Source organism: Rhineura floridana, chromosome 1 (genome assembly GCF_030035675.1).
Source record: "Rhineura floridana isolate rRhiFlo1 chromosome 1, rRhiFlo1.hap2, whole genome shotgun sequence".
NCBI lineage: Eukaryota > Metazoa > Chordata > Lepidosauria > Squamata > Rhineuridae > Rhineura > Rhineura floridana.
Genome location: NC_084480.1, coordinates 154,250,220 through 154,276,028, shown reverse-complemented (window position 1 = coordinate 154,276,028; position 25,809 = coordinate 154,250,220). Strand labels below are relative to the sequence as shown.

Sequence of the window (25,809 nt, the reverse complement as noted above, 5' to 3'; positions counted from 1 at the left end):
TACTTCAAAGCATTTATCTCTAATTATGTTGAAGATACTTTATGTCATTTATGTTCCCATATCTGCGATGGTATATTATCTGCTATAATTTAGATGCATTTGACCATCAGGTCTTTTACTTGCTTTGGTTCAGGTCAATATTTTAAAAGTAATTTATACATCCAAGATACTAGCAAGCCATTCTTATTAGTCATAAATATTTTTGAAAGCTGATTCTTCTTTTATGGTGCAATCCTATACACACTTACTTGAGAGTAAGCTCCATTGGACTCAGTGGGGCTTAGTTCTGAGTAAACATGCATAAGGATGTAGTTTGTTGCCCATTAGGTGTTGCCCAGTAGGTGTCAAGTGGAGAATGTTTTTGAACATATTTAAACCAACATGCATCAAAATATCTTTAGATTGGAAGTTTTAGTTTTGTATTTTATTTTGCAAAATACAAAAAGAAATACGAACAAAAAACAATGAAGGAAAGAAAACAGCCCTTCTTGAATTCAGCTTGCTACCCATCTGGGAGGCAGTGTAGGAAGCAGCAACTGGTCACCCCAGGGCTGGTTTTTCTCTCCTGCAAACCAAATTGGCTGAGGCAAGGAGGGTTTTCTTAACCTACTCAATTCTGCTTCTACAGGAAAGGAAGCTTTATACTGAGTGGCATCTTATAATTAACAGCAGCAGGGCAGGAAATAATGTAGACTGCAAAGTGGTCCACTGGTGAGCACCCTGATGCTCCAGTATGGCAAAAGAAGATTTCCTAGACTTGCCACACAGAGCTTTGGGAGTCAGGGAATGGGGGAACGAACCCTTTGGGGCTTGCTGGGACCACATACCCAGAGTCCTGGGGCTTGGGGAAGGGGGCTTCCTTCAGCATCTGAAGGCATGACCCAATGGGGTGGACCAAGCAATATAGTGTGGCTTCCAGCTCAGGTCAGGGTCAGGGTTGCTCTCAACCAAGCATGTTAGGAGGAGGTTGCAACTTGCAAGGCAGCTCTTAAGACTTTGAACAGAAAAGACAATTCAACATAATCAAAAGCTTTCTTGCCATTTAACATTCTCAAAAACTTTCTAGTAATGTCATTAGAATTTTATCTTTTGCGTAAGATGTATAATTGATACTTTCTCCTTCCTTCAGCAGCTCCCATATCCCATCCCACATTGTTTACGAGTGCTTCCCAAATCCCTTAAGAGGCTGTTTAGGGGGTGCATGCAGCTGCAGGGGTGAGAACGGGACAGGAAACATTCCTTCTGTGAATTTATTTTAGGTTCCATGCCAATATTGTTCATTTTTCGTAGTAATTTATATTAAATGGCATGTCTGCAGACCTTTCCAAGCATGGTGTACTCCTACTTACATTTTTGTTGTCTTTTTTTAATAATGTGGTTGTCTGAGGAGTTTCTTATTTTCTTTTTTTAAAAAAACCATTTCTAGTTTGGAGCAGGTGGAAAGTGCAATGTTTGCCACACACATTAAAATGTTTTATGTAAAAAGCCCCTGGAAGTGGTAGTACATTATAGCATGTCACCATTTCCTGGGTCACTGCACAGAGAAAAAGATGGCTGTCCTCATGGGGTTAGCCATATTTTCTTCTGTACATTGCTCCTGGTACCACATTTTCTAACTGCTCCAAGCTCACACACCACCTCATAAGTGCTTTATAACAATAACAACATTTTTTCAAAAAAACCACCATGCTGTTTTTTAGGGTTTTGCCTAAATAAATTCACACTGCCATTCAACAGAATGGACTTACCAGTCTACCTGTGTGCAAGGGACACAAATCAGATTAAGACCATTCCATTCATCTCTATATATGATGTATATAAAGGATTTGATTTGATGTTACTAACCTTGACCCTCTTTATAAATTACTTTTTAAAATTAATTTACATTGGATTTTCTTCTCATACAAAAATGAAATGCATCTCTTCATAAATTATTATGATGGTTGCATTAGTCCACAACTTTGGCATTTTCCTGCTAATTTGAATTTAATTTATAACGTCTCTTGATGGAGGAGCTAAAATTTCAGAAGTTTTATAATAGCTTGAAGCCAGGCCACCTGGCCCTGGATTTATGTTCTTTCAGTTTCTTGATTGTGTCCATTATTTCCTTCACCAAAACTGATATATCTTGAGTTATCTTTGGCAGATTAATAGTAGATTAAAAAGTTGTTTATTTTACAGCACAATCCAAAACATGGGAAGCCGGTGGAGGGGGGGACAGATGAGGAGGAGCTGACGGAAAGGTCCATGGCATCCACTCCCCATATGGGGGGCGTCAGCCCAGCTGAGCATCGGCTCCATTGGGAGGGAAGAGCTGGATCTGATGAACAGCCTTGCTGGGGAGTAAATTGTCCTCCTGGGCCACCATGCGAATATTTTTACTGTGCCATCCTATTAGCTGGTGGAATTCTTGTAGGGATTGGGACCCAGGAGAGTGCTCTGAGGGGGACTTGGATGTCATGTAAGCCCCCCTGCAGCTCCTTCCCCGCCATGCCCCCAGAAAGCCCCATTTTTGGAGCTAGTGCTGGCATCCATCACCTCTCTGTCTGCCAGACACGCTGTCTCCGGCGGTGCCAGCATTCGCGTGGCATTAAACATGTTATTTGGAATATATGGAAAAAACTAAAACCCAACATTTGCAGAAGTCTGTTGAGAAACAACCCAGAGAAGAGGCTAGCAGTAGCAACAGTACCTTTCCATTGGAGTCTCTCAAGTGTTGTGAAAAGATGTGGAGCCAGTTAATTGGAGCTTTATGCATCTTCTGCTAAAGTGTCCATCCTAAGAAACACCTAAGGTGTCTTGATTACAAAGTCGATGTCTATTTATCTGGGGTGATTAATAGCAGCTGATGTTAAATATAACTTAACATACCTAAGGAAATTTATCAAATCCACCATCATGGCAAAGGAGGCCTTAGGAAAGACAGGCCTTCCTATAGTGTGGCTTCATAATGAATTGTTTTGGCTGACTGAGAAGGTCAAGTATTCTGGATGAATGAAGCTTGGGAGTGTTGTGCAACACTAGCTAAGGAGACTGCTACCTGCTGCATTAGAAGGGCAACATTCAAGGAAAAGCTTCAGGCTCAGTTTGGTTGCATATTCCATTCCATTCAGTCTCATGCAAGACGCCCCTCAGAGGAACAAACTCTTGATTCTAACAAAGTGTGGGCATACAGAAGTGATACACCTCAGGAGATTGACAAAGTTCAGTCTCACTAATATGTACCTTAAGAGGATGAGATGTTTATATCACCAATTCATGCAGTAATATAATGGCAACTCCAAGTCGTGCAGGATTAACTGTAAGTAAAGAGGATGCAATAAAGGCAAAAGTGGGTGGGGCAAAAGATGTGACTCTTACTTTTGTACATTAGACTATTGTCAGCTATGCATAACTCAGGTCTCTAGACCCCCCCTCCTCCCTCTGGCCAAGCATTGTCACAGTTGAAGGACACATTCTAGTTAGATGTGCAGCAGGACTGGTGAATGGGCTGACCAGGGCGGAGATGTGTTGCCTGGGGAGAAGGGCCGGATAGATGACCCTGGTTCCAGATACAGAACCCCGGCTCTACATGTTCTTGAGATGTCTATATGGTGGCCAGGCTGGTCTGGAGGACGATACCGATGAAGCGGAAGAAAATAATATTCCGTGCTAAATGCTAAGGGTTGCACATGGAAGAAACAGACATCAAAGCATCAGACCGGTTTAAATTTGACACAACGAACTGCAACATGAAAGGATTGAGTGTGTTTATTCCACATGACCAGCCACTGTCTCTACGATCCGATGTTGCAAGAGACCCACTTTCATAACTTTGAATGATAATAAAGCTGATCTTAAAACATCCCCCCTAGCTCTCTAAGGAACTGCTTTCTAGTACCAAGCCATAATGAAATTATTGTTGCTGCCAGATTTTGACATGCCTCAAACAGGACAACTGATGTAAATCCTGAGGTGTAGACACAAGACTGGTGTTACATGTTATTGACAGCCAGTTCAATATAGCTGTGTCTGTTATAAAGACTTATTTTCTTCTGCTGCTGGTGGCTCATTTTTCATCATGCGCGGGACAGAAGCCCCTGGATGATGCTGGGAACTTTAAAAAATAGCTATCAAAAGATGCTACTTTCCCCATGCATTGAGTGGGTGTGACACCACATCCTACATAGACACTGAACAAGCACATTAGAAGGTCTTCAGAAAGAACTATCACTTTGAGAGAAGGTCAACTCCTGGGCCTCCCCCCCAAATTAAAAAAAAATTTAAAAATCATGAGCTGAGAGATTAATGTGCAGAATATACAGTGTGAAAGAAACTGATACAGTACTGGATTACTCATTTTCCAAAACAGGAAAACCCGAAGAGTTGCCACAAGTGATGCTCTTTATTTTTACTTAAGGCAAATCATGATCTAGAGCAGTGGTTTCCAGGGTTCTCCCTCCCCTAACACACACACTTGAAATTTGCTGACAGTCTTGGCAGACCACGTAATGATTTTTCTGCCTGTTGTAGTATTTGTAATGTGCTGTGCCACGGACCATCTGAAGGAAGCTTGCAGGCCACTGTTTGCTAACCTCTGAACTAGAGGAATGTTCATCGTTCCATTCCAGAGCTTCCTGCACCTGCAAACATGAGCTAGCATTGCTGCAAATAAGGTCTGCAACCTATTATCTTGCTTCTTCCAAACAGACTGTGTAATTCTGAGAGTCAGTTGTTACAAATCTGGATTATGATGCAATAGCCTTATTGAAGTGACCCAGTCCCACATGTACAATGAATGTGTGTGTGTGGGAGTGGGATTGTGTCCACTAGGTGCACCCGCAGAGCTCACACAGCTGCTAGCCATCCTCCTCCAGGCCCCCTTTCACCCTACTGATTGCATGACTGGGGGCAGAGAGAAGGAAGGTCAGTGGGAATTTTAGCTTTATGGGGCATGCCTTGTTTACACAATTTCCTCATGTGTTTGCTGAACATGTGAGGTACCAGTCAGGAACAGACATGTGACGATCAGAACCTAAACATGGATATCATCTCACTTAAAATGCTTGTTACAGTAACAATCAGGAGAGGTGGTTCATTAGGGCAAATGAGGAACTGCCCCACCAACCTCTATTTGCCCTCAGTCCAGAGAGTGGCTCTGCCTGTCAGTTTAGTCTCAGTGTTGCCTGCAGAATTCAGCAGGGAAGATGGGTACAAAGCTAGAATTGGTTAGCTTTCCCTGTCATTGGCTCTGGCTCCACCATTTGCCTTACCAGCCCCAATGGGCATCAGCCCCCACAGGAAAGAATTAGCCTATAATTCCTTGCTTTAGTTGCTTTAGTTGGTAACGCTAATAGCATTTGCAAGTTCTAGAATTATATACCAATTGTATATAACACATTTTTAATTTCAACTTCCCTATGTTTATATGCTTTCTATGTTTATAGGTTCTTAATGATATGTACTTATTTTTTATCTGGAAGCCGCCTTGAGTTCCAGTTTGGAAAAAGGGCGGGGTAGAAATAAAGATAATAATAATAATAACTCCCCTCTATACTGAATTGTTATATTCCATTCATTTTCCCAGGAATATTTATAGAATTGAGTAACTATACAATTATCATACAAATGTGCCTTGATGCACTTTTTAGGTCCCTTTTCCAGAAGCCTGTTTAGTCTATTAGCAGGATGACAAAGGGAACCAAGCTAGTCACAGGGCTAAAAGAGTTCATTCTTGGGGAGTTTGGCCACATAGATGGGTGCATAGAATCAGTCCGTTTTGAGATGTTTGATTTTGTCCTCACTTTTCTGAAGCCAAAAGGAAAACTCATTAGAAATAGAGGATAGTTTTGATACATCCTCAGGCATGGTATTTAACTAGCCAATGCAAGCAAAATACTACTATACTTTTCCTTGGTCGGCCAAAAGGACAAGTGTTGTTAACACAACAAGCAGCGTGAAGTACGTTAGAGAAGTTTGCCTCCATGGTGAATGTACAGAGGTGCTGCACAGCCATCAGCTACAGACAAATGACCAAGGATTTATATTCACAGCAAAGATTGGAAGGAAATATGAAAGATGCTTGCATCTTGATCGCCTTTAAACAGTCATCTCTCTGATCTGCCCAGTTGAGATACACAGTGCAGCTGAATTCATAGCTATTTAAAAACGTTAGCATTTAGAGACACTAAAGAAAAGCCACCTCAACAGACTCATTTTCCGTAAGAATGACACACTTCTATAGTTAACTGCATATCTTAATAAACAGAAGTAGATAGGCCTGGCCTTGCCTTAATTCTACATACTGGGCCTTTTTGGTTCCTATTTTTTTTGTCTTGCAGAAATTGCAAACGATAGGTGGGCCATTGTCATCGTAAAATCTGTTCACACGATCAAAGAGCAGGTTATACAGCAAGCATTATTGCAGGACAGCAGGCAACTTGGAAACTGTAAATATTTTTTGAGTCTGCTGAATAAGCCCACATACAGTGTGCTCATACTTTTTTCTACTGCAAATTTCTAAGTTTGGCATGTTATGGGTAGACAGCATGTTGTTGCTGTTCCTAGATGGCGAATGCAGACATTCCTTAGTAAAATGAAAACACACATTCCTATAGATCTTTTAGTTTATGAGGCAGACAATGTTTTAATACTTTTTTTAAACTGACGGCCCTGTCTCTTAAAGAGTAGGATATGATTGTCTTAATATAATAAATAAACAAATATGTAATTAAATACAGTTGCCTTCAAAAGGCCAGAAGTCCTCACTAAAGATAAGCTGACCGGCTTTATTTATTGATAGGCGCATATGTAAATTGTGGCTGAGGGGTGAAATAAAACACAGACAACAGCAGTTTGGGGTTGAACAAAGGGCCACTTTGTTAAACTACAACAAACCCATTAAAGTGACCTGCACAGGGGAAACCTAAATGTGGGAACTCTCTATAAGGAAGCAGCTTGCCATTCAGCTCTCGGGCGACCAGCCCCTGCTGGGGCAAGGGCAAGCCCTTTTTGCTTACCCCTTACCCGGCCACACCTTGTAGCTGAGTAGGGGGGCCTTCTCTCATCACCACCCCCTGGGGCTGTACAACTCCGGGTGGATGAGGTAAGTTGGCCCCAAAAGCAGCCCATATCCTGCCCTCGGGCCATAAAGCCCTAAGAGACAGGCCTCTGGAACCGCCAATCACCCCCAAAGGTGCCTAAGGGGGCCACCTAGCTGTCCTTACCTACTTCCCTTCCTGCACCTTACCGTATCCGTATCCCACTAACATGCCCCACTGGGGGCACAAAGCTTTTAAGCTTGCCAAATTAGCCAAAACCACCTATTAATCACGACACCCCCTAACCCAATCCCCTCCCACCCTCAGTGTGGAGCAGGCAAATAACCTGCCTGCCAACCAGGGTGGGCAGGATTAAAATTCCTACTCGGCCTCGAAGCGACCCAGATCACACCATAAAAGAGGGAGGGCAGGGTGGGCGTTGCAAGCCAAAGAGGAGGAGAGAGGGATGGTGCGGGCTTAAATAAGTCCCTGGTGCTCCACCCCCTCTCGCAACATGTCGCACACGCACATTATGGGCAACACACAACACTGCCCTCCTCTGAAATGGGGGCTGCGGCTTCGCCCCCTAGCTGCAACTGCGCTCCCCCTGCCCAGGCTTCAAGCGGGCGAGTGGAGCGGAATTTCTGAGCATGCCCAGTTCAAACCCAAATGTCAGGCTTCCAGTGCAGGGGGGGAAACAGAAAGCGAGGTGGGAATGTGGGATAGAAGTCATTCAGTTTGAGGAAAGCCACTGAGAAAAACCCTCAGAGCAAATGTACATGATTCATTAGGGCAACCAGCTCCACATCCCATTTAGCCTGAGCTGCAGTAATAAGTACTGAGATACACAAACGTCTGACGAGGAAGCCGCGCTCCTCTTGAAAAGGGAATGATGTGCAGAAGCTAGTGATGCGGACCCATGTGAAGCTTACTCAGGCCCTCAGTGAACTTTGGAAGAATGTCCCCATGCTTGCTGAGCAGCTTTATGTACTCTGCTCTTAAGAGAGGAACCATGGAGGAAAAAATGCTTCTGAAAACCTAATGTAACGATAAGTTTACTTCACAGAGTACCTAGAAAGATAACTGTCTAATAAGACAAATATATGTATTTTACCTCAAGAAATGCTTTGCTCACCTGTGGAACCCCCACACTTGGGACAATTTCTGGTGGTCTGGCGTGAAGGGCTGAATGTGCAGATGGGTAGGTTTTTTAGGAGAGGAGAGGGCTTGAGGAGATGCAGTTTTGAAATGGGAGGTACAATTAATTCATAATATCCTCAATGAATTTAACCAATCCATGACTGTTCTGGGGAGTCTTTTGTCAGCAAACTAAGGATTATGGCCATTGACCACAGCCCAATACAGAGTTAAGGATGCCTGAGTATGCTTCACTCTTTGATGCGGTTATTGACATCAAGTGAAGGCAAGCATATGGAACTGAGCACAGCATCACAGCACAAATTATCAATGGGTATTATTTATTTATTAAAATAAATCATACACTTTCATTAAAAAAAACCAACCAGCAACCAAAGCAGTTAACAAACAAAACAATAAGATGTAACACTAAGACCAGATCCATAAAACAAAGTTAAAACATTAATCACAGTAGGCGGAAACATTGGGAATTGGCATTAGTTGTCAGGGTAAACAGGTATGTCTGGATAAACATGTATGTTTTCAGTTGACGACACACACATCCTGTAGTTTGGGAACCCCATCCAATCTTCACAGGGAGATAATTCCACAAGGTAGGTGCCATCACAGAGAAGGCCCTCCTCCACACCACTGTAAGATGTCTGCAGGCCATGGTAGGTTAATAGGGCCTCCTCTGCAGACTGAAGTGACTGGACTGGTCTATATGGAAGGCATTCCCTCAGATAAGTTGGTCCTCAGCTGTCTAGAGCCTTGTAAACCAAACCATTAGTAAAACCTTACACTTGGCTCAGTAGCTAAATGGCAGCCAGTGCAGCTCTTTCAGCATAGGTGTTGCATGTGCATGGTAGGAAGCATGCTGAGAAATGCAGGAAGCCATTGAGCAACATAGCTGCTGCACTGTGCAGCAGCTGCAACTTCTAAACCAACCTTCAGGGCAGCCCCACAATAAAATGATTTACAGTAATCCAGTCTTGAGGTTACCAGGGCATTGTTCAGAGGAGCCAAGCTATCCCTGTCCAGAAATGGTCACAGCTGATAAACCAGCCAAAGCCAGTAATCGGTGCTCCTTGCTGTTGATGTCACTTGGGCCTCCAACGTGAGTGATAAATCCAGGTTTATCCCCCAATTTACAGATCCGGGACAGATTCACAGGATTTTTGTCTTTTCAGGATTCAGCTTCAGTTTATGACCACTGCATCCAGGCACTGGTCTAGGAGATGCACAGCTACTGACTCAGATGTAACAAGAAGTAGAGCTGAATGTCATCAGCACAATGATGACATCTTGCCCCAGATCTCTTGATGACTTCCCAAAGGCTTCATATAGATGTAAAATAGCACCGAGAGCAAAATACACCTGATGGCACTCCAAAGTATAACTGCCAGGGTGCAGAGAACAGTCACCTAATGCTACTTTCTGGAACTGACCCTGCCCTCAGAACACAACCCTATACTCCTCTTTAACTGGGAGGAAGGGAATAAGGGTCCAGAATATCCCATATTGTTTAGAGAACAAGATGCCTGGTTCCCCACTGGCAAAATATTACATATAGTTCAAATTTTATACTCATGCTTTCAACTCACCCAAGCCCCTTTACCTTATTTCTTAGACTGGAGTGCCCTCTAGAGTCTTTAACTATTTCCTGCAAACCTCAGATTGCTCTTTTCCTTTATGCAATCTTTCCAGATTCCTGAGACAGCGTATCTTTGGGTAGAGACACACTGTTGTGTCAGTTCCAGTGTATCAGCATCACCTCTCTTTTCTGAAAACGGGAGCACATAACACTAGTCAAACTCCACCCCTTTTTACTCTAAAACCTGGTTGGATCAACTTGAGGTTGTTTTTTTTTTTTTAAAAATTCAGCATCAGACAGATTTCAGAACCTATTTGTCTCCCAGGTGTGGCCAATGAAAACGCTTTGCTGCAGGCTCAGGTATAAACAGTGATTGGCCCAACACTTTGCTGTGGGCAGTCTTGTAAGGTCTGAAGTCAGCAGTGCAGAAGGGAGGTGTGTCCAGCAGAGGGCAGAGTAGCTTCAAAACACAGCCAGAAAAACCATTCAGTGCCCACAGCCTTGATTGCCAGAGAGAGGCTGTAACCCAACTCACTGCTGGGCGTACTCTGCCCAAATCAATAAACTACTTCTAGCCAGATTTCTTGCTCTGTCTCTCTGCCTCCTCTCTACTCCATTTTCTCTTGCTGCTTTTGCTATTTCTATTATTTAAATACAGCTAGGATTGTGTAGCGACACCAGGCCTTTTGGCACTCCATCTTTCTGCTTCTGGTTCAATGGCATTTGTATTCATTTGGGCTGGGTGAGGCATGGATATGATTTCCATCCATGCCTGACTCTGCAAAAGGGGTAGCTAACCTTTTTTGAGCCAAGGGCCAACCTGGGGGGCAGGCACATGTTGAAATGGGCATGGCCCTATTCATATTGCAATCAGTGCCCCCCAGTGTAATTCATTGCCTTTCAAGTGAATCAGTTTATGCTCCGTTTTCCCCCTACAAACAATCCCTTGCCTTCCAACTGAATCCATGTATAGCATCACAAAGATCTCCACCCTTTCCCTTTTCTCTCCATTTTTGCTTCCTCCCCATTCATTTCCTCAGAAATAATTCCCAAATGAACCTATTAATGTTCCCTCTTTCCCCCCGTGTTGTTTCATTGCCCTCCAAATTAATTATTGCGTTTTTCCATAATGAATAACTCCCACGTTTCTTTTTGCCCTCTGTTTTTGCTCAACTTGCTTATTCAGTGCTCACCAATGAATTTACTGCTGGGTTAAAGTGCATCGTGATGCTGATAGCTTCAAACTCCAATGCTTTTGGCAGCTCTTCGGATTGAGAAGCTGGAGACAAGACTACAAATGCATAGCGTGTTCATGAGGGCTTAGGAAGCCCTACAAATGTGGAAGGTTAGCACGCAGAAACACCAGATTTTTTTGCACACACTACAGAAAATTATTGGAAAAGATCTGAAAATAGCATTGAGGCACTCAGGCAGGAGTAAGACTGTAAGTTCTGCGAAAGTTAAAATTGCATAAAAATAACCACCACCAAAAACAAAAAAGCAAACAATTAAGGAGCTGAAAATTGAACTGAGCAAAATGACGCAGGAGCTTAAAGAAATAGGGGATCCTGTGAGAGAGGAGAATGAGATCAGAGATGAGAAAAGAAAAAATAAAGGGAAGATACAAGCCCTGGAGATTGGAACAAATGTGGAATTGGAAAAAGATCTGGAGTTTATGGATTTTAGAAATAAAATCTACTGTTTGGAATTTAACGTTATCTCTGAAGAAATTAATGAAGATATTAGAGATAAAGTTATCGATGGCTTGGATAATCTTCTGGACTGGAATGATGTGATGGAGCTTGATATAGAGAAAATCTATGGAATTAACTGCAGCCATGTGACAATGGAAAAACTCTTAAGAGATGAGCCAGTGCATTTTGTAAAAAAGAAGAACACAGATATGACTTTACAACAGTATTTCAGCAACTTATTCAGAATGGATGGCAAGAAAATATTTGGGATAGAGGAAATTCCCATCAGACTCTTATTATATGACTATGGCTACAACAGTAAGATTATTATGGAATACTGATAATGGAAGATTGGACACTGAAATTACTGGACTTAACAGGACTATTGAAGATGGAAGATGGAACTAATAGGGATAATGGAATAATGGCTATTGAAATTATTGGACCTAACAGATTCTGATGAGATGGATTAATCGAAATGTTTATTTGGACTATGGTTATGACAATAAGATTATTATAATTATTAACGAGATGGATTAATTGACATGTTTATTTGGAGAAAAATTGATAGATATATTTCTTAAAGAATTGAAACCTCTCTTTGACTTTTTGTGGAAAGAATAAAGTAATGTTTATGAGATTTGATGATTAATTAAGATAACTACTGGAGGAAAGTGATTTTATAATATGATTTAAGAGACAGGATTGTTATATATTGTAGACCTATAACTGATTTGATATGTGACAAATGGGAAGTCAACATTTTATTTTTTTTTTGTTTAATCATTTTTGTTTTGTTTTGTTTTTTGTCTTTGAATGTTTTATGATTTTGTTTTCTATGTTTTATGAAAATTTGAATAAAAATTATTGTAAAAAAAAACAAAAAAACAAAAAAGCAAACAATGAACAAAAACTATTGTAAAAAGGTGCCAAATTGTTGGGGGCTTCCATGGGCCACAGTTTGGGGGTCCCATATAGTTTCTGTGGGCTGCAGGTATATAACAATGAAAAGAACAATCACAATAAAACCTTAGCAGCAAGGATGTCCCTTAACCTCCTCACCAGTCCATCTGGAGGCCTCCCATGGCAGCCTATGCATGTTTTCTGTAACAGGCTTAACTAAAATGGCAAAGGGAGTAGCTTGGGGGAAATGAACAAGAGGACCTATTCATAGAACATCCTGCCAGCAGTTGTGTATATAGTTTTTAAGAACCTATGAAGAGTGTGCTGGATCAGGCCAATGGCCCATCTAGTCCAGCATCCTGTTCTCACAGTGGCCAAACAGATGCTTGTGGGAAGTCCGCAAGCAGGACCTGAGCTCCACAGGAGTGTCTCCACTAGTGATTCCCAGCAAGTGATATTCAGAGGGAAACTGCCTCCAACAGGGGAGGTAGACCTTCGCTCCACCATGATAGCCTTTTCCTCCATGAATTTGTCTAAATCTCTTTTAAAGCCATCCAGGCGGGTGGCCATCACTAAATCTTGCGGGAGCGAACTCCATGGTTAACAATTTATTTTATTTTTTACTTATTCACCTCCTAGTTCACCTGTGGTCCCTTATGATACCTTACAACCATTGTTCTTTTGTTAAATGAGTTTCTCGATGTTTCATCAACAGGAGCTTATTACAGAAAAGCTGGGGGTGTTTTTCAATATTTTGTAATCAGAGCTTGGAAAAAAGATACTGTCAGATAAAGGGAACACACAGCAGAAAAGGCTGTTGGCTATTTTCAACAGAGAGGCTACATGAAAGAGAGACAAAGGTGTCTGTTTGGAGTAAGTTGGGACTGGTGGTGCATCCTTAGGGGATCTTCTGCCTTCTGTAGGAGTGTGATTTGCTTCCACTATACTCTTCCAGTATATTTCCAAATAAAGCTCATGTTACAAAGATACAACTGTCCTGTATTTTATCATCCAAGGAAACCCTTAAGATCCTCCTAGATTTCCCACTGCTGTTAAGTGGGGAACATGTAACAATATCATACAATCCAGCAAAAATTAAGCACACTATCCCTGAGTGGAGAATTAAGCACATTTATTTAAAAGTGCTATTCTGGAACACATCCTTCACTTTAATTGGATCATGTCCCAAATAAAATGACATTAGGAACCATTTATCAGTGTGAATGCTCTCCTACAAAAATATTTATGCCAGCTTTTCTGAAAGTCCCCAGCAAGCTAATGATTGGAATGCCCAAAGAGACAGCACCATCACAGAGAAGGCCCTTGTACCATTACCCCGACTCATCAGATGGCAGAGAATCCTTCAGTTTGAGACATGGGGAGAAATGAAAGACCAACAGTACATTTTAAATATGATTAACCCAAAACCTTTAAATATGTATTCAGTAACTCTTGATTCTCTAGCAGAAAATTTCAAATATGCAAAAAGCTTTTTGTGACTCCCTTTAGTCCTTTAGTATTGGTAACACAGCCGTATTTTCCTTGAAGGTCTGAGACTATTTTAACTAGTTTTTAAGGATTAAGGTTTCATTCTTGTTTATGTACTATATATGGATATTGTTTATGTATTTTGCTTTGTAAATTAACTTGATATGTTTTTTATTGTACCTTGTGTATTCTGTTGTAAACCGCTTTGAGATCTTTCAGATAGTAAGTGGTCTGTAAATGGAAATAACAACAACACCCCCTAATTAAACCTTCAAAAAAGGACTATTTTAAAACAGGAAAAACATGTGATTCTTGGATTGTACTTAATGGCTTGTCCTTATGAGTTGAAAGAGTGACGCTTCCAGTGTTTAGACAGAAGCAGAGTGACAATGTAAATTTTAATACTGAAGTTTGAAAAATGTTTCTTAATCAGGGGATAATTTAAAAGTCTGCCTAACACTAACACTCTCTCTCGCACACACACCTCTGCAAAGTTAGCGTTGCTGTATACTGTTTCAGCTGCAGCAACTAAAGCTTAATTATATTGGAGAGAAGAAGAAGTGATGGGAGACTTCATTCTGAAAACACTCAGGTTTCACTTGGGATGGAAATCAAGGCATTAAGGTTATGCATTTTAACTTCCTTTCAGACTCAAATTCCCACTGTTTGAATCTGAGATTAATTTGCTTGACTCAATATTAAAGAATGCACAGAAATTGAAATTAAACTGATTATATCTAAATACAGTGACCAGAACACTATCCCTTTTTTCCTGTGTACATTTCAGATTATGTCTTGGTAGATCATATAATATACTTTAAATAATAAGACTGAAAAATATTTATTCAAATATTTATGCATTCAAGGTTGCAGTTGCCAGTTGCCAATTTCCAACCACACGTAGGCCTGACTGGGACTGGGGCTATGCAGGGGTGACCACTCTGTGGCTCTCCAGATGATGCTGATCTACAGCCCCCATCAGTCTCAGCCAACACAGCTCATGGTAAGGGATGATGGCAGCTGTAGTCCAGCAGCATCTGGAGAGCCACGGAGTGGCCACCCCGGGCTATAGTGAGACAGCGGTAGTGTTTTAATGCTTTCCTCCCAAGCCACAGCCTCAATGAAAATCCCCTGCCCTAAAATCGCTATTGGCATCAAAAGTGCTGTTTGCATCAGGAAGGAAGTGGCATCTCCCAACACAAATAGCAGCTTTGGGGCCAGAGGATTTTCACTAAGACTGATCTTGATTCCCCTTATAGCCACTATTTAAGGCTATAAAAATAATCACGATTCCAAATTATGTGCTTAATGTAACATGCACTTACGTTAGAGGAGTGGGAATTTGATCACTCAGAGCTCCAGCCCATTCATACTGTGCTACGTCTTCTGTAGGATGTCTGAGCTCTAATTACTGTCCAGGATTTTTCCAAAAATAGACTTAAAATAAGTGAATACTCTACATTTATGAAGGATCTTGTTTTATATTCCAACTACAAAATAATTTCTCACAGAAAGTTATTTGTAATCCAGCCAAGCAAAGCAGTACAAGCTGGACAAATTAGTATTTCAAACCCGGCAATTACAAACTTCAGTAACATCATTACTAACTACCCATCTATCAACAGGGGTTTTTTTGTACAAAGGATGGGACACTGATGGGTAAAGACAGCAGCTTTTCTCATCAAAGGGAAGTACAGCTGATGTCGCGTAGTACTAGGGCAGCATTTCCCAACTAGTGGGCCACCAGATGTTGTTGGACCACAATTCCCATCTTTCCTGACCATTGGCAATGCTGGCTGAGGCTGATGGGAGTTGTGGTCCAGCAACACCTGGTGGCCCACTAGTTGGGAAAGGCTGTACTAGGGCAAGAGCTGTTGTTTCCTAGAGTTAGTTTAAGGAGTGCTGTGAAACTGTGCGAGGGGATGGACATCTGAGGCTGGATCAATGACAGCTGTACAGGCTGCCAGGAAAGAGAGAGTTCTGTGAAAGGCCCTAAGTGGAAAGTGGGGAAGGAGGGTGAGCAAGAATATTTTGGCATAGCAGGAGTATGACCGAAAGAGGGTTGTTAGAGATAACAAAAAAATACAATCGCTGGGCTACAGGACTGTCAAATAAATCAGGGGTTGCTATGGTAGACTCATCAAAGGAAGGTCCAAAGAGCATAAAAAATGTCTTAGCACCATTTGTACACAGTGAAAACCTTCCAATGCAATTGTTTAGTGTGACTTTGTATGTAGGATGCGGTGTCACACACACCGTCTTCAACATGTGGAAGAGTAGCAATGCTGTTGCTGAATCCTTCGATTGGCATGGATAAATTTCAGAGACATTCCACATCTTCATGTGCTGGCACTTTCACCTTTCCTGCCTTTTATGGGAATAAATTTGAGTAGTCTCCAAGAAACTCATTAATCCAGGTAACTTTGTCTAATAGGACAATGGGACACAGACCTTTAACACTATTGAACATCAGAGGCAGCTAGCAGGGAGGGGCATTGACACACACCTGGCGTCCCATCAGCCGTGTTGCTCTGCTGATTGGGAAGGAGAGGGGGCGGGGCAAGATGGTGGGGATGTTGGCATGGTGCAGGGATAATGGCAGGAGCATTGGTTTGCACATGAGAGAATCAGAATCAATTCAATTGCTTTTGGTGAAGATATTACAATTTAGATACGATAAAGAGAAAAGGATTTGGGTTTCCTTTACACAAAGATTTTTCCGAACCTGTTTAATTCTGAAAAAAAGATTTCTGAGAGCACAGGGAGTTTAGCAACATTGTTTTTAGCCTGTAAGTTTAAAATAATGTTTTTAGCTTTCTCTTTAAAATAATGGTCATGGCTAATTTAAAGGGGGATTTAAACATTAACATTAATTTAATATTAGGGATTGAGAGTTTTCAAGGGAGGCTTGGGTCCCATCATATTAGCAATCTCCCCAGTATTTCTGCTTGCTTGCTTGTGATTTACATGACACACATGTCCCAACTTGGAGCATTACCACCACTTGTTTACTTACTGTGTTGTAGCTCTTGCACTTTGGATTTCTATATGAACCAGCCACCTACTATTTTATTAATATTTTTAGGTGAGGGAGGAATGATTGTGATAGTCACAAGCGACACACCCCTCTCCCAAAAGCATGGTTCTCCTACCCAACCCAGTTCCTCATTAAGCAGAGCCCTGAAAATGGCTGGAAAGAGAGGAGAAGCCCAGCTCCCACCAAGGACTCTTGGGCTAACAGAGTCCTTGCTGGGGTGTGTATGTGAGATTTTCCCACTACTCCCACCAGCCATTTCTGGGGTGCACCCTTTCTTTCTCTCTTCTCTCCCATGCAAACTAACAGAAGAGTGATCTTTTTATTAACTTGCATGAGAGTGGGGCGGGGAATAGGCTGGTGGAGGGAGAAGCCCACCCTCACCAGGACACCTGGGGTAACAAGATGATACAGTAAGCGTGATTAAGATACAGTAAGCCTCTCCCATGTTGCACATCAAAGTGACATGCTGGCACTGAATGCTGTTATAAACAAAGGAAACATTGATTGTATTCCATACAATGTGTCCTGTGAGCAGCAAGTGCTTTTGTGAAATATACCTATATAGTGATGGAGCTGATCAAACCCTGACAAGGGCAGTAGAGGCTGCTGGAAAGCATGGTGGCACTGACTCCATCTTCTCCCCTCTTGAGCACAATGCTCCCCTGCCCTTTACACAATTGCCTAATCAGTTTAATTTTTTCTGGTTTTGGTTATACTCATTAACTGATACTGGTTTTGGGGGTGGGTGGGTGGAAATATGTCATATTTGTGTTGTTGGTAGCTCCTTCAATAACCAAACTGAAACTGGTTGCTGGGATACAACATTTTAGAATAACTAACTAACCACAGGCAAGGGTTATGTGGCACCATTATTAAGTTACCAGGGATTTGAAACCAGTTAAAAATCTTGCTTAACAGTAAACTCTGATTAGTGTTAAATGTGGTTAAGACTGGTGGAGGAAGGGTGTGGGAAATCCACTATTCAGTACATAAGGGGCTGGGGTGATACCACAGTTCACCTCTCATCTCTAGCCATGTTTCATCTACAGTAGTAGCCTTGTCGTGTAAATTTCTCCTGAGCTTGATGTGATAGTGGATATATTTATGAAACAGCATATAAGGGTTACCAAGTACCAGCCTTGGAAACAACTATCACACATTTCCCTTAATGACGGCCAGAAAAAATATGTTTTAGGATTTCACTAAATCAGACAGTGCATGGTCAAAAATTCCACACTGCCATATCATGCAAAAACAAAACAAATAAAAACCTCCAGAAAGTGTAGGATTGCCAGTCCACAACCTGAAGGTTTGAACTGTCGCTTTCTCAGCTCCTCATCTGTAAAAGAGAAGCAAGCGTAATCTGACAAGGAGGGGAGTCCCCTTATACTCTCCCCCTCATTATCCTCTATAGAGGAAAATAAGGGGCCTCTTGCTCCAGAACGTTGGAAGGGATGGATGTGAGAGGCCAGAGGAGAAGGATTATGGAGAAGCTACCTCTTTGCATTCTTTTGTCTGCAGAGCAGTTAACAGATGGGATCTTTGAGCTGCAATGTGGTACGACTAGGCAAGAGCCTTTGCTGAAGATCTCATGCTTGTGTTGACAAAGGTGATAAAACTATTCCAAAATGTGCATTTCATATAAGTCTACTCAGCATTTAATATTATTTCAACTATTACCTAATTTCCAAACAGAAATACAAATTCAGCCACCTTGTAATGCTCATTTCAAACATGAGTAGAAGTAGGATGCCAAAAATTCACCTCTGGCTCAGATTTTAATTCAAGTCAAAGATGACCATCAACCCTCCCTCCCAGCTAATGCTGAGTGAAGATGCCCCCCTTTGCAGGCCCCCAAAATGGGAAGAGAGAACTGTGGCCAATTGTTCAGGGGATGCAACACTCACAGTGGCTACCTGGAGCTCTTTTGGTCAGCCATCATTTCTCCCCAGAATCCCTGATATGAGTGATGTGACATCATAATGCAGTATATAATTCCTGAGGGGTTAAGAAAATGGCAGCTGACAGTTGGCGGACCCTGAGGAGAAGAGCTAAGTGGCAGTGGTGAATTTTGCCCTTAATCTGGCTTTTGACACCCTCCCTCCCAAAAACGACAAGAGCTCTTAGATAGTTTTGTCTCCTCCATTGGTTCACCACTACTCAAAACCCCTTCTCTCACACACTCCTATTTACCATCCAGCAATGGCTCCAGCAGCAGTTGACCGGAATGTGCTAGATACCAGAATCATTGGGAAAGTAGCTTTTCCAGGATCAATGACAATTGTCAGTAGCACTGGGAAGGCAACCACTCCTGGCACCTGGCATGCAGCCATAGCAGTCTGCTAGATGTCAGAGAAGAATGACTCCCTCTCTCCCTTTATTCCACCACTGCAGCCTCTAAAGCATCAGGATGGGAGTAAGGAGGCTGGGAGGGAGGGTGGAAGGCTCACTGAGGATGTATTTTATGACATCATCAAGGATGTGACATGATCTCTATTAGGCTTGAAACTATGCTCAGAATATACCAAATTATTTCTCTAGGTTTTGGAAGCAGTTCATTATTTTTCTGAACCCAATTTTGAGCCTGGCTGAAGGAATTCGCCCCATTACTAGTTACTATACATTTTAAGCAGAGATTTCCCCCCGTCCTCTGGAAAGCTGAGGGAATCACAAGGCCATTTTGGACACAGAGGAAAATGGTTTGGCTACACATTATATAGCAGGTTTTCACTTTCACAAAGCTTTCAAAATTGGTTTTTACTTGGGATAATAACACTTACCAGACTATATCACTCCATAATTGCCCATTTCATTGCTAGCAATGAAGCGTGACAACTTCCAGTTCTTAGCACCAGCAGCTGACTATGGGAATATTCTGGCCCACTCTTCCCACCCACCTACCCCCTAATTCCTGCTACAACCACAGCAATATTTGTGAAAATGCATGGTAAAAAATAAGAAACGTTTAAAAAATCATTTTCATGTAATGAAAAATAGTGCATACAGCACTCTTTTATTCTCTATGGTAATATTTTAATCCAAGGGAACAAGGTACAGCGCATTTCAAGGTCGACAAAACATTGCCATTTAGATTCCTTAGTAATTACAAAGGTCATACATATTTGATAAGTCCATAATTACCTCTGTTAAGTGACGCTGAACTGTTTATATCACCAGTGATGAAAGAGGACTCTGATTGTTTTCGAACAGTGTCATTCCACATCCTGCGAATGCGACTCTGGAGGAGGACCAAAGGAAGGGACAGAAAGTGAATCTCAAGAAAACATCAACAGCATCCTTTGCCAACCTAGTGCCATCCAGATGTTTTGACAACAACTATCAGCCTCAGCCACCTGTATGTGCAAACCCCTCTTGTATGAATCCACTATGTCCAGCATCCTGTTTCCAACCAGAAGCCCACAAAGATGACTGTGACAAAAGATCTTCCATATACAATACAATTACATTATATTGTTTTTAAACCCCAATAAATGCAGACTATGTTCCTTTTAGCAGAGGATCTAGGTCTATGCAAGATCCTGCTTGGCCTGGATCTGACAAAAAGTGTAAAACAGTGCTAAAGTGGGCTGCATCAATAAATGAAAGGGATGTGCAGGGAACCTATGTGGAGGGCTGCAAACACCTCTTCCTTCCCTCTGGGCCAGTACTCACATGTGCATAGAGAGAAGCTACTGCTGACCTCCCTTTCTGTAGCCTAAGCTCCTTCCTGGGGTACAGGCAGATTAGTCATCCTTTGCTTTTTATTGGTGGCCAGGAATGTACACTTTCCTACATACAGGAGATTAGTCAGTGTTCCTGTCATGCAGTGAACCAACTCTAAGATTCAACACATTGAAGCAAGATGTAACTATTCAGGTTGTGTGTAAATCACTTGGAAATAAGAATTGTCCTCTTGGATCAGACCAAGCGGCCATCTAGTCCAGCATTCTGTCTCCAACAACAGGCAGCCAGATGAAAGCAACACCACAAGCAAGACATGTTGGTAACAATTATTTCTTCTTGTCTGTCTCAAGCACCTGGCAATCAGAAGTACACTGCCTCTGAATATGAAGGCTCCATATGAGTGTACCTGACATTTCATGGAAATTTCTGCCTTTTTAATAACAGAAACAAATGAAATAACATTGGGCCAAGCTAAGCAGAGGCATATAAGTTCGGTGGAACACAGCATACATTTGAATACCTATGTGAAGTGGCCTCATGCAGAATAGAACTGTTTTGCTTGCTATTGCTAACTCATGGCAAGAAGGATTTTTAGAGAACTCACAGATTGTACAAAGCAGATCTCTGGCTATTGTTGGGGAGAAATGCAATCTAAGACCTCATGATTAATATTTTGCTTAGAATCTAAGATAAATTTAGAAAGAGAAGTAGTCAAGCTAAATCACCAATGGCTGCAGTAATATTTGGCTTGTATTTCAATCCCAGTGAAGAAGTAGGTTCCTTTACAATGTGACCGATATGTACTATATTTTTAGAAATAAAAATCAGGTCAATGAAAGCTTAAATATATGATGATACCACAAGTATGAAGAAAGAGCTACTATCACCATGGCCCCACACAAAAGTCAGATTCAGAAATAAACTGCAGGGTTAACAGTTTAGATTAAAAAAATGTTTCTAGATTACAGTAGATTTTAATGGGTTTTCATGAGAATATGGAACAAGTGAAAGCAGTTATGATCACTTCAGGGCAGAGTTTTATAAAATCTATTCATTTTGATATTTGGGAATCATTTTAGTATTATGGGGGGGAAACTTATGTTCCAATCTAAGAGAGATATATTTTTAAGTGCATGACTAGAATGTACAGTAATAAACTACATGATGCAGTCATAAAGTACATAAGATTACAGGAACATAAATTGCATTTTGGAAATGTAAAGAGGAAGGTCAAATTAAATCAAATCAAATCATTCTTTATTATGGTCAAAGACCAACATTGAAGAACAACATAAAACAAATTATCCATAATACAAAATAGAATAAAATAAAGGAAATCAGATAATATAGAACAAGATAACATGTTATTAGATAAAACAAGATATAGACATCTGCACAGAAATATTACAGAAATTCAATTAAAATTAAAGAGGAAGGTAATTTTGTGATAAGTGATGCTATATATCTAAGAAATTCTGGCAAAAGATTAATATGGTAATTGCAAACATTATTGGGCTACATCTTTCTCTAGAATTCTTAATAGTTTTACTTTCACTAACTACATATCCCCTATTTATTAATATGTGATTCCTTCAGCCTGAAATATCTATGCAAACAATTGGACAGCAATAACTATTCCCATTCCCACATTTGTCGGATTAGAAAATAAATTGTATGCCATCTTGTCTAAACTTGCTAATTATAAGATGAGGATAAAAAAGAAATCCAATTCTGTAATATATTTGTTCACAATTGAGCTACTTTTATTATTGGCAGAATATATCTCATCTCTACAAACACATTTTTGGTGTAATTTTGTTGTTTCTTTAATTTAATACACAACCTTATGATTTGAACAGTGGCATTTTATGTTAAAATGTAATGAAACATACACTAATTATTGCAGACTAGGTCTGCCCTTAGTAGGAAGAAGCCCTTTTTTGAATAGAAAAGATGCAGGTTCAGGATGCTACCTCTAGACTAGCTTGTACTCTGCAAGATCCACAAAGTCTGTGTCCACCTCAGAGCTATTCAGGTTGTGTGTAAGCAGCAGGATCACATCCTCGTTTTCTTCCTCAATGTGAAACAGACCAAAATTTACAAGGGTGTGACTCTTCCATACATATGATAATATGTAACCTGAGAAGGTCCTGTTTAAAAGAATGCCTTCTTTGTTAAGGTCTTTGCTGGATGTCTCCATGATCTGAGATTTGAAAGGGCCATTTCGGTCTAGTGCCCAAACTGTGGAACTCCCTTCTAAATCACGTTTGCCATGAACCCTCATTGCTATCTTCAAGATACCTGGCAAAATAGACTGTTCTCAAGAGCTTTAATGACATTTATCAGAGCTTGGAAAAGTTACTTTTTTGAACTACAACTCCCATCAGCCCAATCCAGTGGCCATGCTGGCTGGGGCTGATGGGAGTTGTAGTTCAAAAAAGTAACTTTTCCAAGCTCTGAAAATTTTAGATGCTTTCATGATTTTGGTGTTGGTTCACCTTATCAGAAGTGGCTCACCTCACCTGTTTTTTATTTAAGATATTTTAAGACTGCCTTTGGCCCAGCCTCTCTGAACTTGTTCTGGGATTTTGAGCCTGGGAGAAGTATTTGCGCTAAGATAACAGCTCCAGATACCGGAGTAAATGTCTTAGCTGACACTTGGGTGTGAATTAACAATGTTGCATCTCTAACACAACATAGATAACAAACAGCTTTCCTAAGAAGTTAATGGTTACTCCATGCATGTTTTAGTTCAAAATTAAATTGGTGAAGTGTCAGGTATAATTACATTTATTAGCAACACAGACTAAATTTGTGTTTCCTTTCTATTGATTAAGTTGTAAGCTGCTGCATTTTAAATGAACTGCCCTTCATAAATCTGTTTCTGTGCGTTACTGAATAGAAAGGTAAACCTGGCACTATAAACTGAGTCTGCTCTCAGTAATTCAGAGCAAATAAGCTAAGGCCAGAGTTTTGAAAGAGGGGTGCAAAAGCATTAGAAAGATGCAGACAGATTCCAATTTACGCACAAGGCCGACTAATTAAAGATAGGTGCAAAGGCTGGTTGAAGGCAGGAATGTACTGCAGCACTTGATAGGATTTGAACCCACAGAGAGGAGGCCAACTCTCAAAAACTTCAGAGATTAAAATAGGGGTGTATGTATACTTGCAACAACCACTTCATACCAAAGATTGGCCAGTTCCTTATGATGTTTTCTGCTTTTACAGTTTTCTTAAGTTTATTATGATTTTGTAGTTGCTGCATGCCACTTATATGTTTTCCATATGAGTTAGTGGTATAGGAGTATTTTTATAAATAAAATAAATATCACTGTCCAAATCCCTCCACCCTAGCCCAGTCACTATACATTGCTAAAGGCTTTTTTCTACCTATTGGATTGATTTATACATTTACTGTGGAATAGCCTGACCAGCACTATGTTAAAATAAAGTGGGTGTTTAAAATTATTAGAAAAAATGGCCTTCTATAATGTCAATGAAAAGATGAAACTAGTGAGTGATGTGGCATGCTGTGCCTTCCAGTTAATATGCATGGATTCACTTACTTAAGTGCTAGGAAAAAACATACATCTGTCTGCCCTCACTCAGTTATTTGATTTTTAAAAGAGTGTGAGGCAGAAAATGCTAACAAGAGTTTAGATTGGAGGTACGATATGGACATATTTCCCAGGATAAGGTACCAGAAAATAGGGTCTGCATATGATAAACAGACACACACTGTTGGGATATTTATAACAGGAATGGGGGCTGAGCCCTGGAGAGGATGATTTACAAAAATATTTCTTGTATATATTGCTTCACAACAATGCTCTCAGAAAAGGCAGGTCCCTGGCCTGACCTGAGGAGTTTACATTTTGAAAGACAGAGATGAATAAAACAGCACAGAAGTTTCAGCTTAGATTTCCAAAACATTTCCAAAATGTTTTTTGGAAACAGTTCTCTAGATCACATCATCCATCCGCAATGTCATCTGGCTATATTTTTCACCTCGTCTGCAGGTGATAACCAGTCATGTGGAAAGGTGCTAATGAGAATACTCATTGTGATAGTGACATGACATGGGATAAGTAATCCTACACATTATGAGAGGTAGGGGAAGAACTCAACACAGGGATGCCATCGCCAGTGGAAAACATAACATACAGTTCAACCTATCTCCCCGTATCAGTTATGGAGCAATCACAACCTTGTGCTGTATAAAAGCAGAGCTAGGTTCTTAGATATTGATTGAAAGCTGAGTGAGCGCTAAACTATTTGGGCATGACAACAAACGATTCACACCCCCTTCAAACTAAACTCTTTACCTGTGAGCCTGTGGAATATCGTCCAGGAGTTCGTGACCCAGATGTTTTTCCTGAACCAATGGAGCTCTCTGTACTTTTCCCACTACAGCAATGTGTACGCAGGCATTTCCCATATTCTTTACGCACCTAAGCAATTAAATGGCAACATTCAATGAAGGAAACACATTCTTCAGCTTTAAGAATTGATTTTGTATATGCATATGAAGAGAAATTCATTAAAACAGGCATTGTTTCTGTACACCTATGAAACCTGGCAATTTTATATTTTAACACACATTTAGTATTTCCCAAGGGATTGCCTTAGAACTTCAGGCCTGTCAAGGCAAACTAAAGTAATGCAAAATAAATTGATCATTATATTTATGACTGAAAATCAATATCACTTAAGATATATGTGAACGGATACCTGGGTAAAATTGTTTGCTTTCTGACAAGGATGTAAAAAAAAGAAAAAGTCTATTACATCTACAAAGAGGAAGAAAAAGAAAAAAGCAAGATTTTCAATTTTCTTTTGCCTTCCTGTGGTGGTATATACAAGCTACGCTCCTCTGAATTTTTGCAATGGATGGTGTTGCATTTTCAAGCCACCATTTCTCTCAAGTTATATTTTCTTATAGAAGAGGAACATTTCAGACAACGTAGCTGATTAAGAGCCATTGGCATTGACAGGCTTACCACCATGCTTGGAATTGATTAGCATGGTCCTCAAAAGTGAAAAAGTATGAAGAACAGTCATGAAATGAACTATTAACAACGAGTGACTATCCAGATATCTGCAGGGAAACTCAGGGGTTTGCCCTGGCCAGCATTGCTTTGTGCAATCTGCTACTGAGAAGTCTCATGCATCCACATCATTTTTCTTCTTCAGTTATTTTTATCCTGCCTTTCAAGTTACAAATCCTTCCAATGTGCCTAAACATATCAAGAT

At 40.8% G+C, this 25,809-nt stretch overlaps 1 protein-coding gene across 12 annotated transcripts in view; it reads right to left on the bottom strand.

Annotated features, from left to right (window-relative positions):
* Positions 1-25,809, bottom strand: part of ADGRL3 (adhesion G protein-coupled receptor L3) — an 852,526-nt gene that overhangs the window by 79,464 nt on the left and 747,253 nt on the right. For 11 of the 12 annotated variants that reach the window (XM_061637965.1, XM_061637983.1, XM_061637973.1 and 8 more), the window contains 2 exons: positions 24,882-25,007; positions 20,014-20,110 (listed from right to left, as the gene is read on the bottom strand). The exons of the other annotated variant lie outside the window; for it this stretch is intronic. In XM_061637965.1, coding sequence (XP_061493949.1) covers positions 20,014-20,110; positions 24,882-25,007 — 223 coding nt within the window. The remainder of the gene's footprint in view (positions 1-20,013; positions 20,111-24,881; positions 25,008-25,809) is intronic. 12 annotated transcript variants of the gene reach the window in all.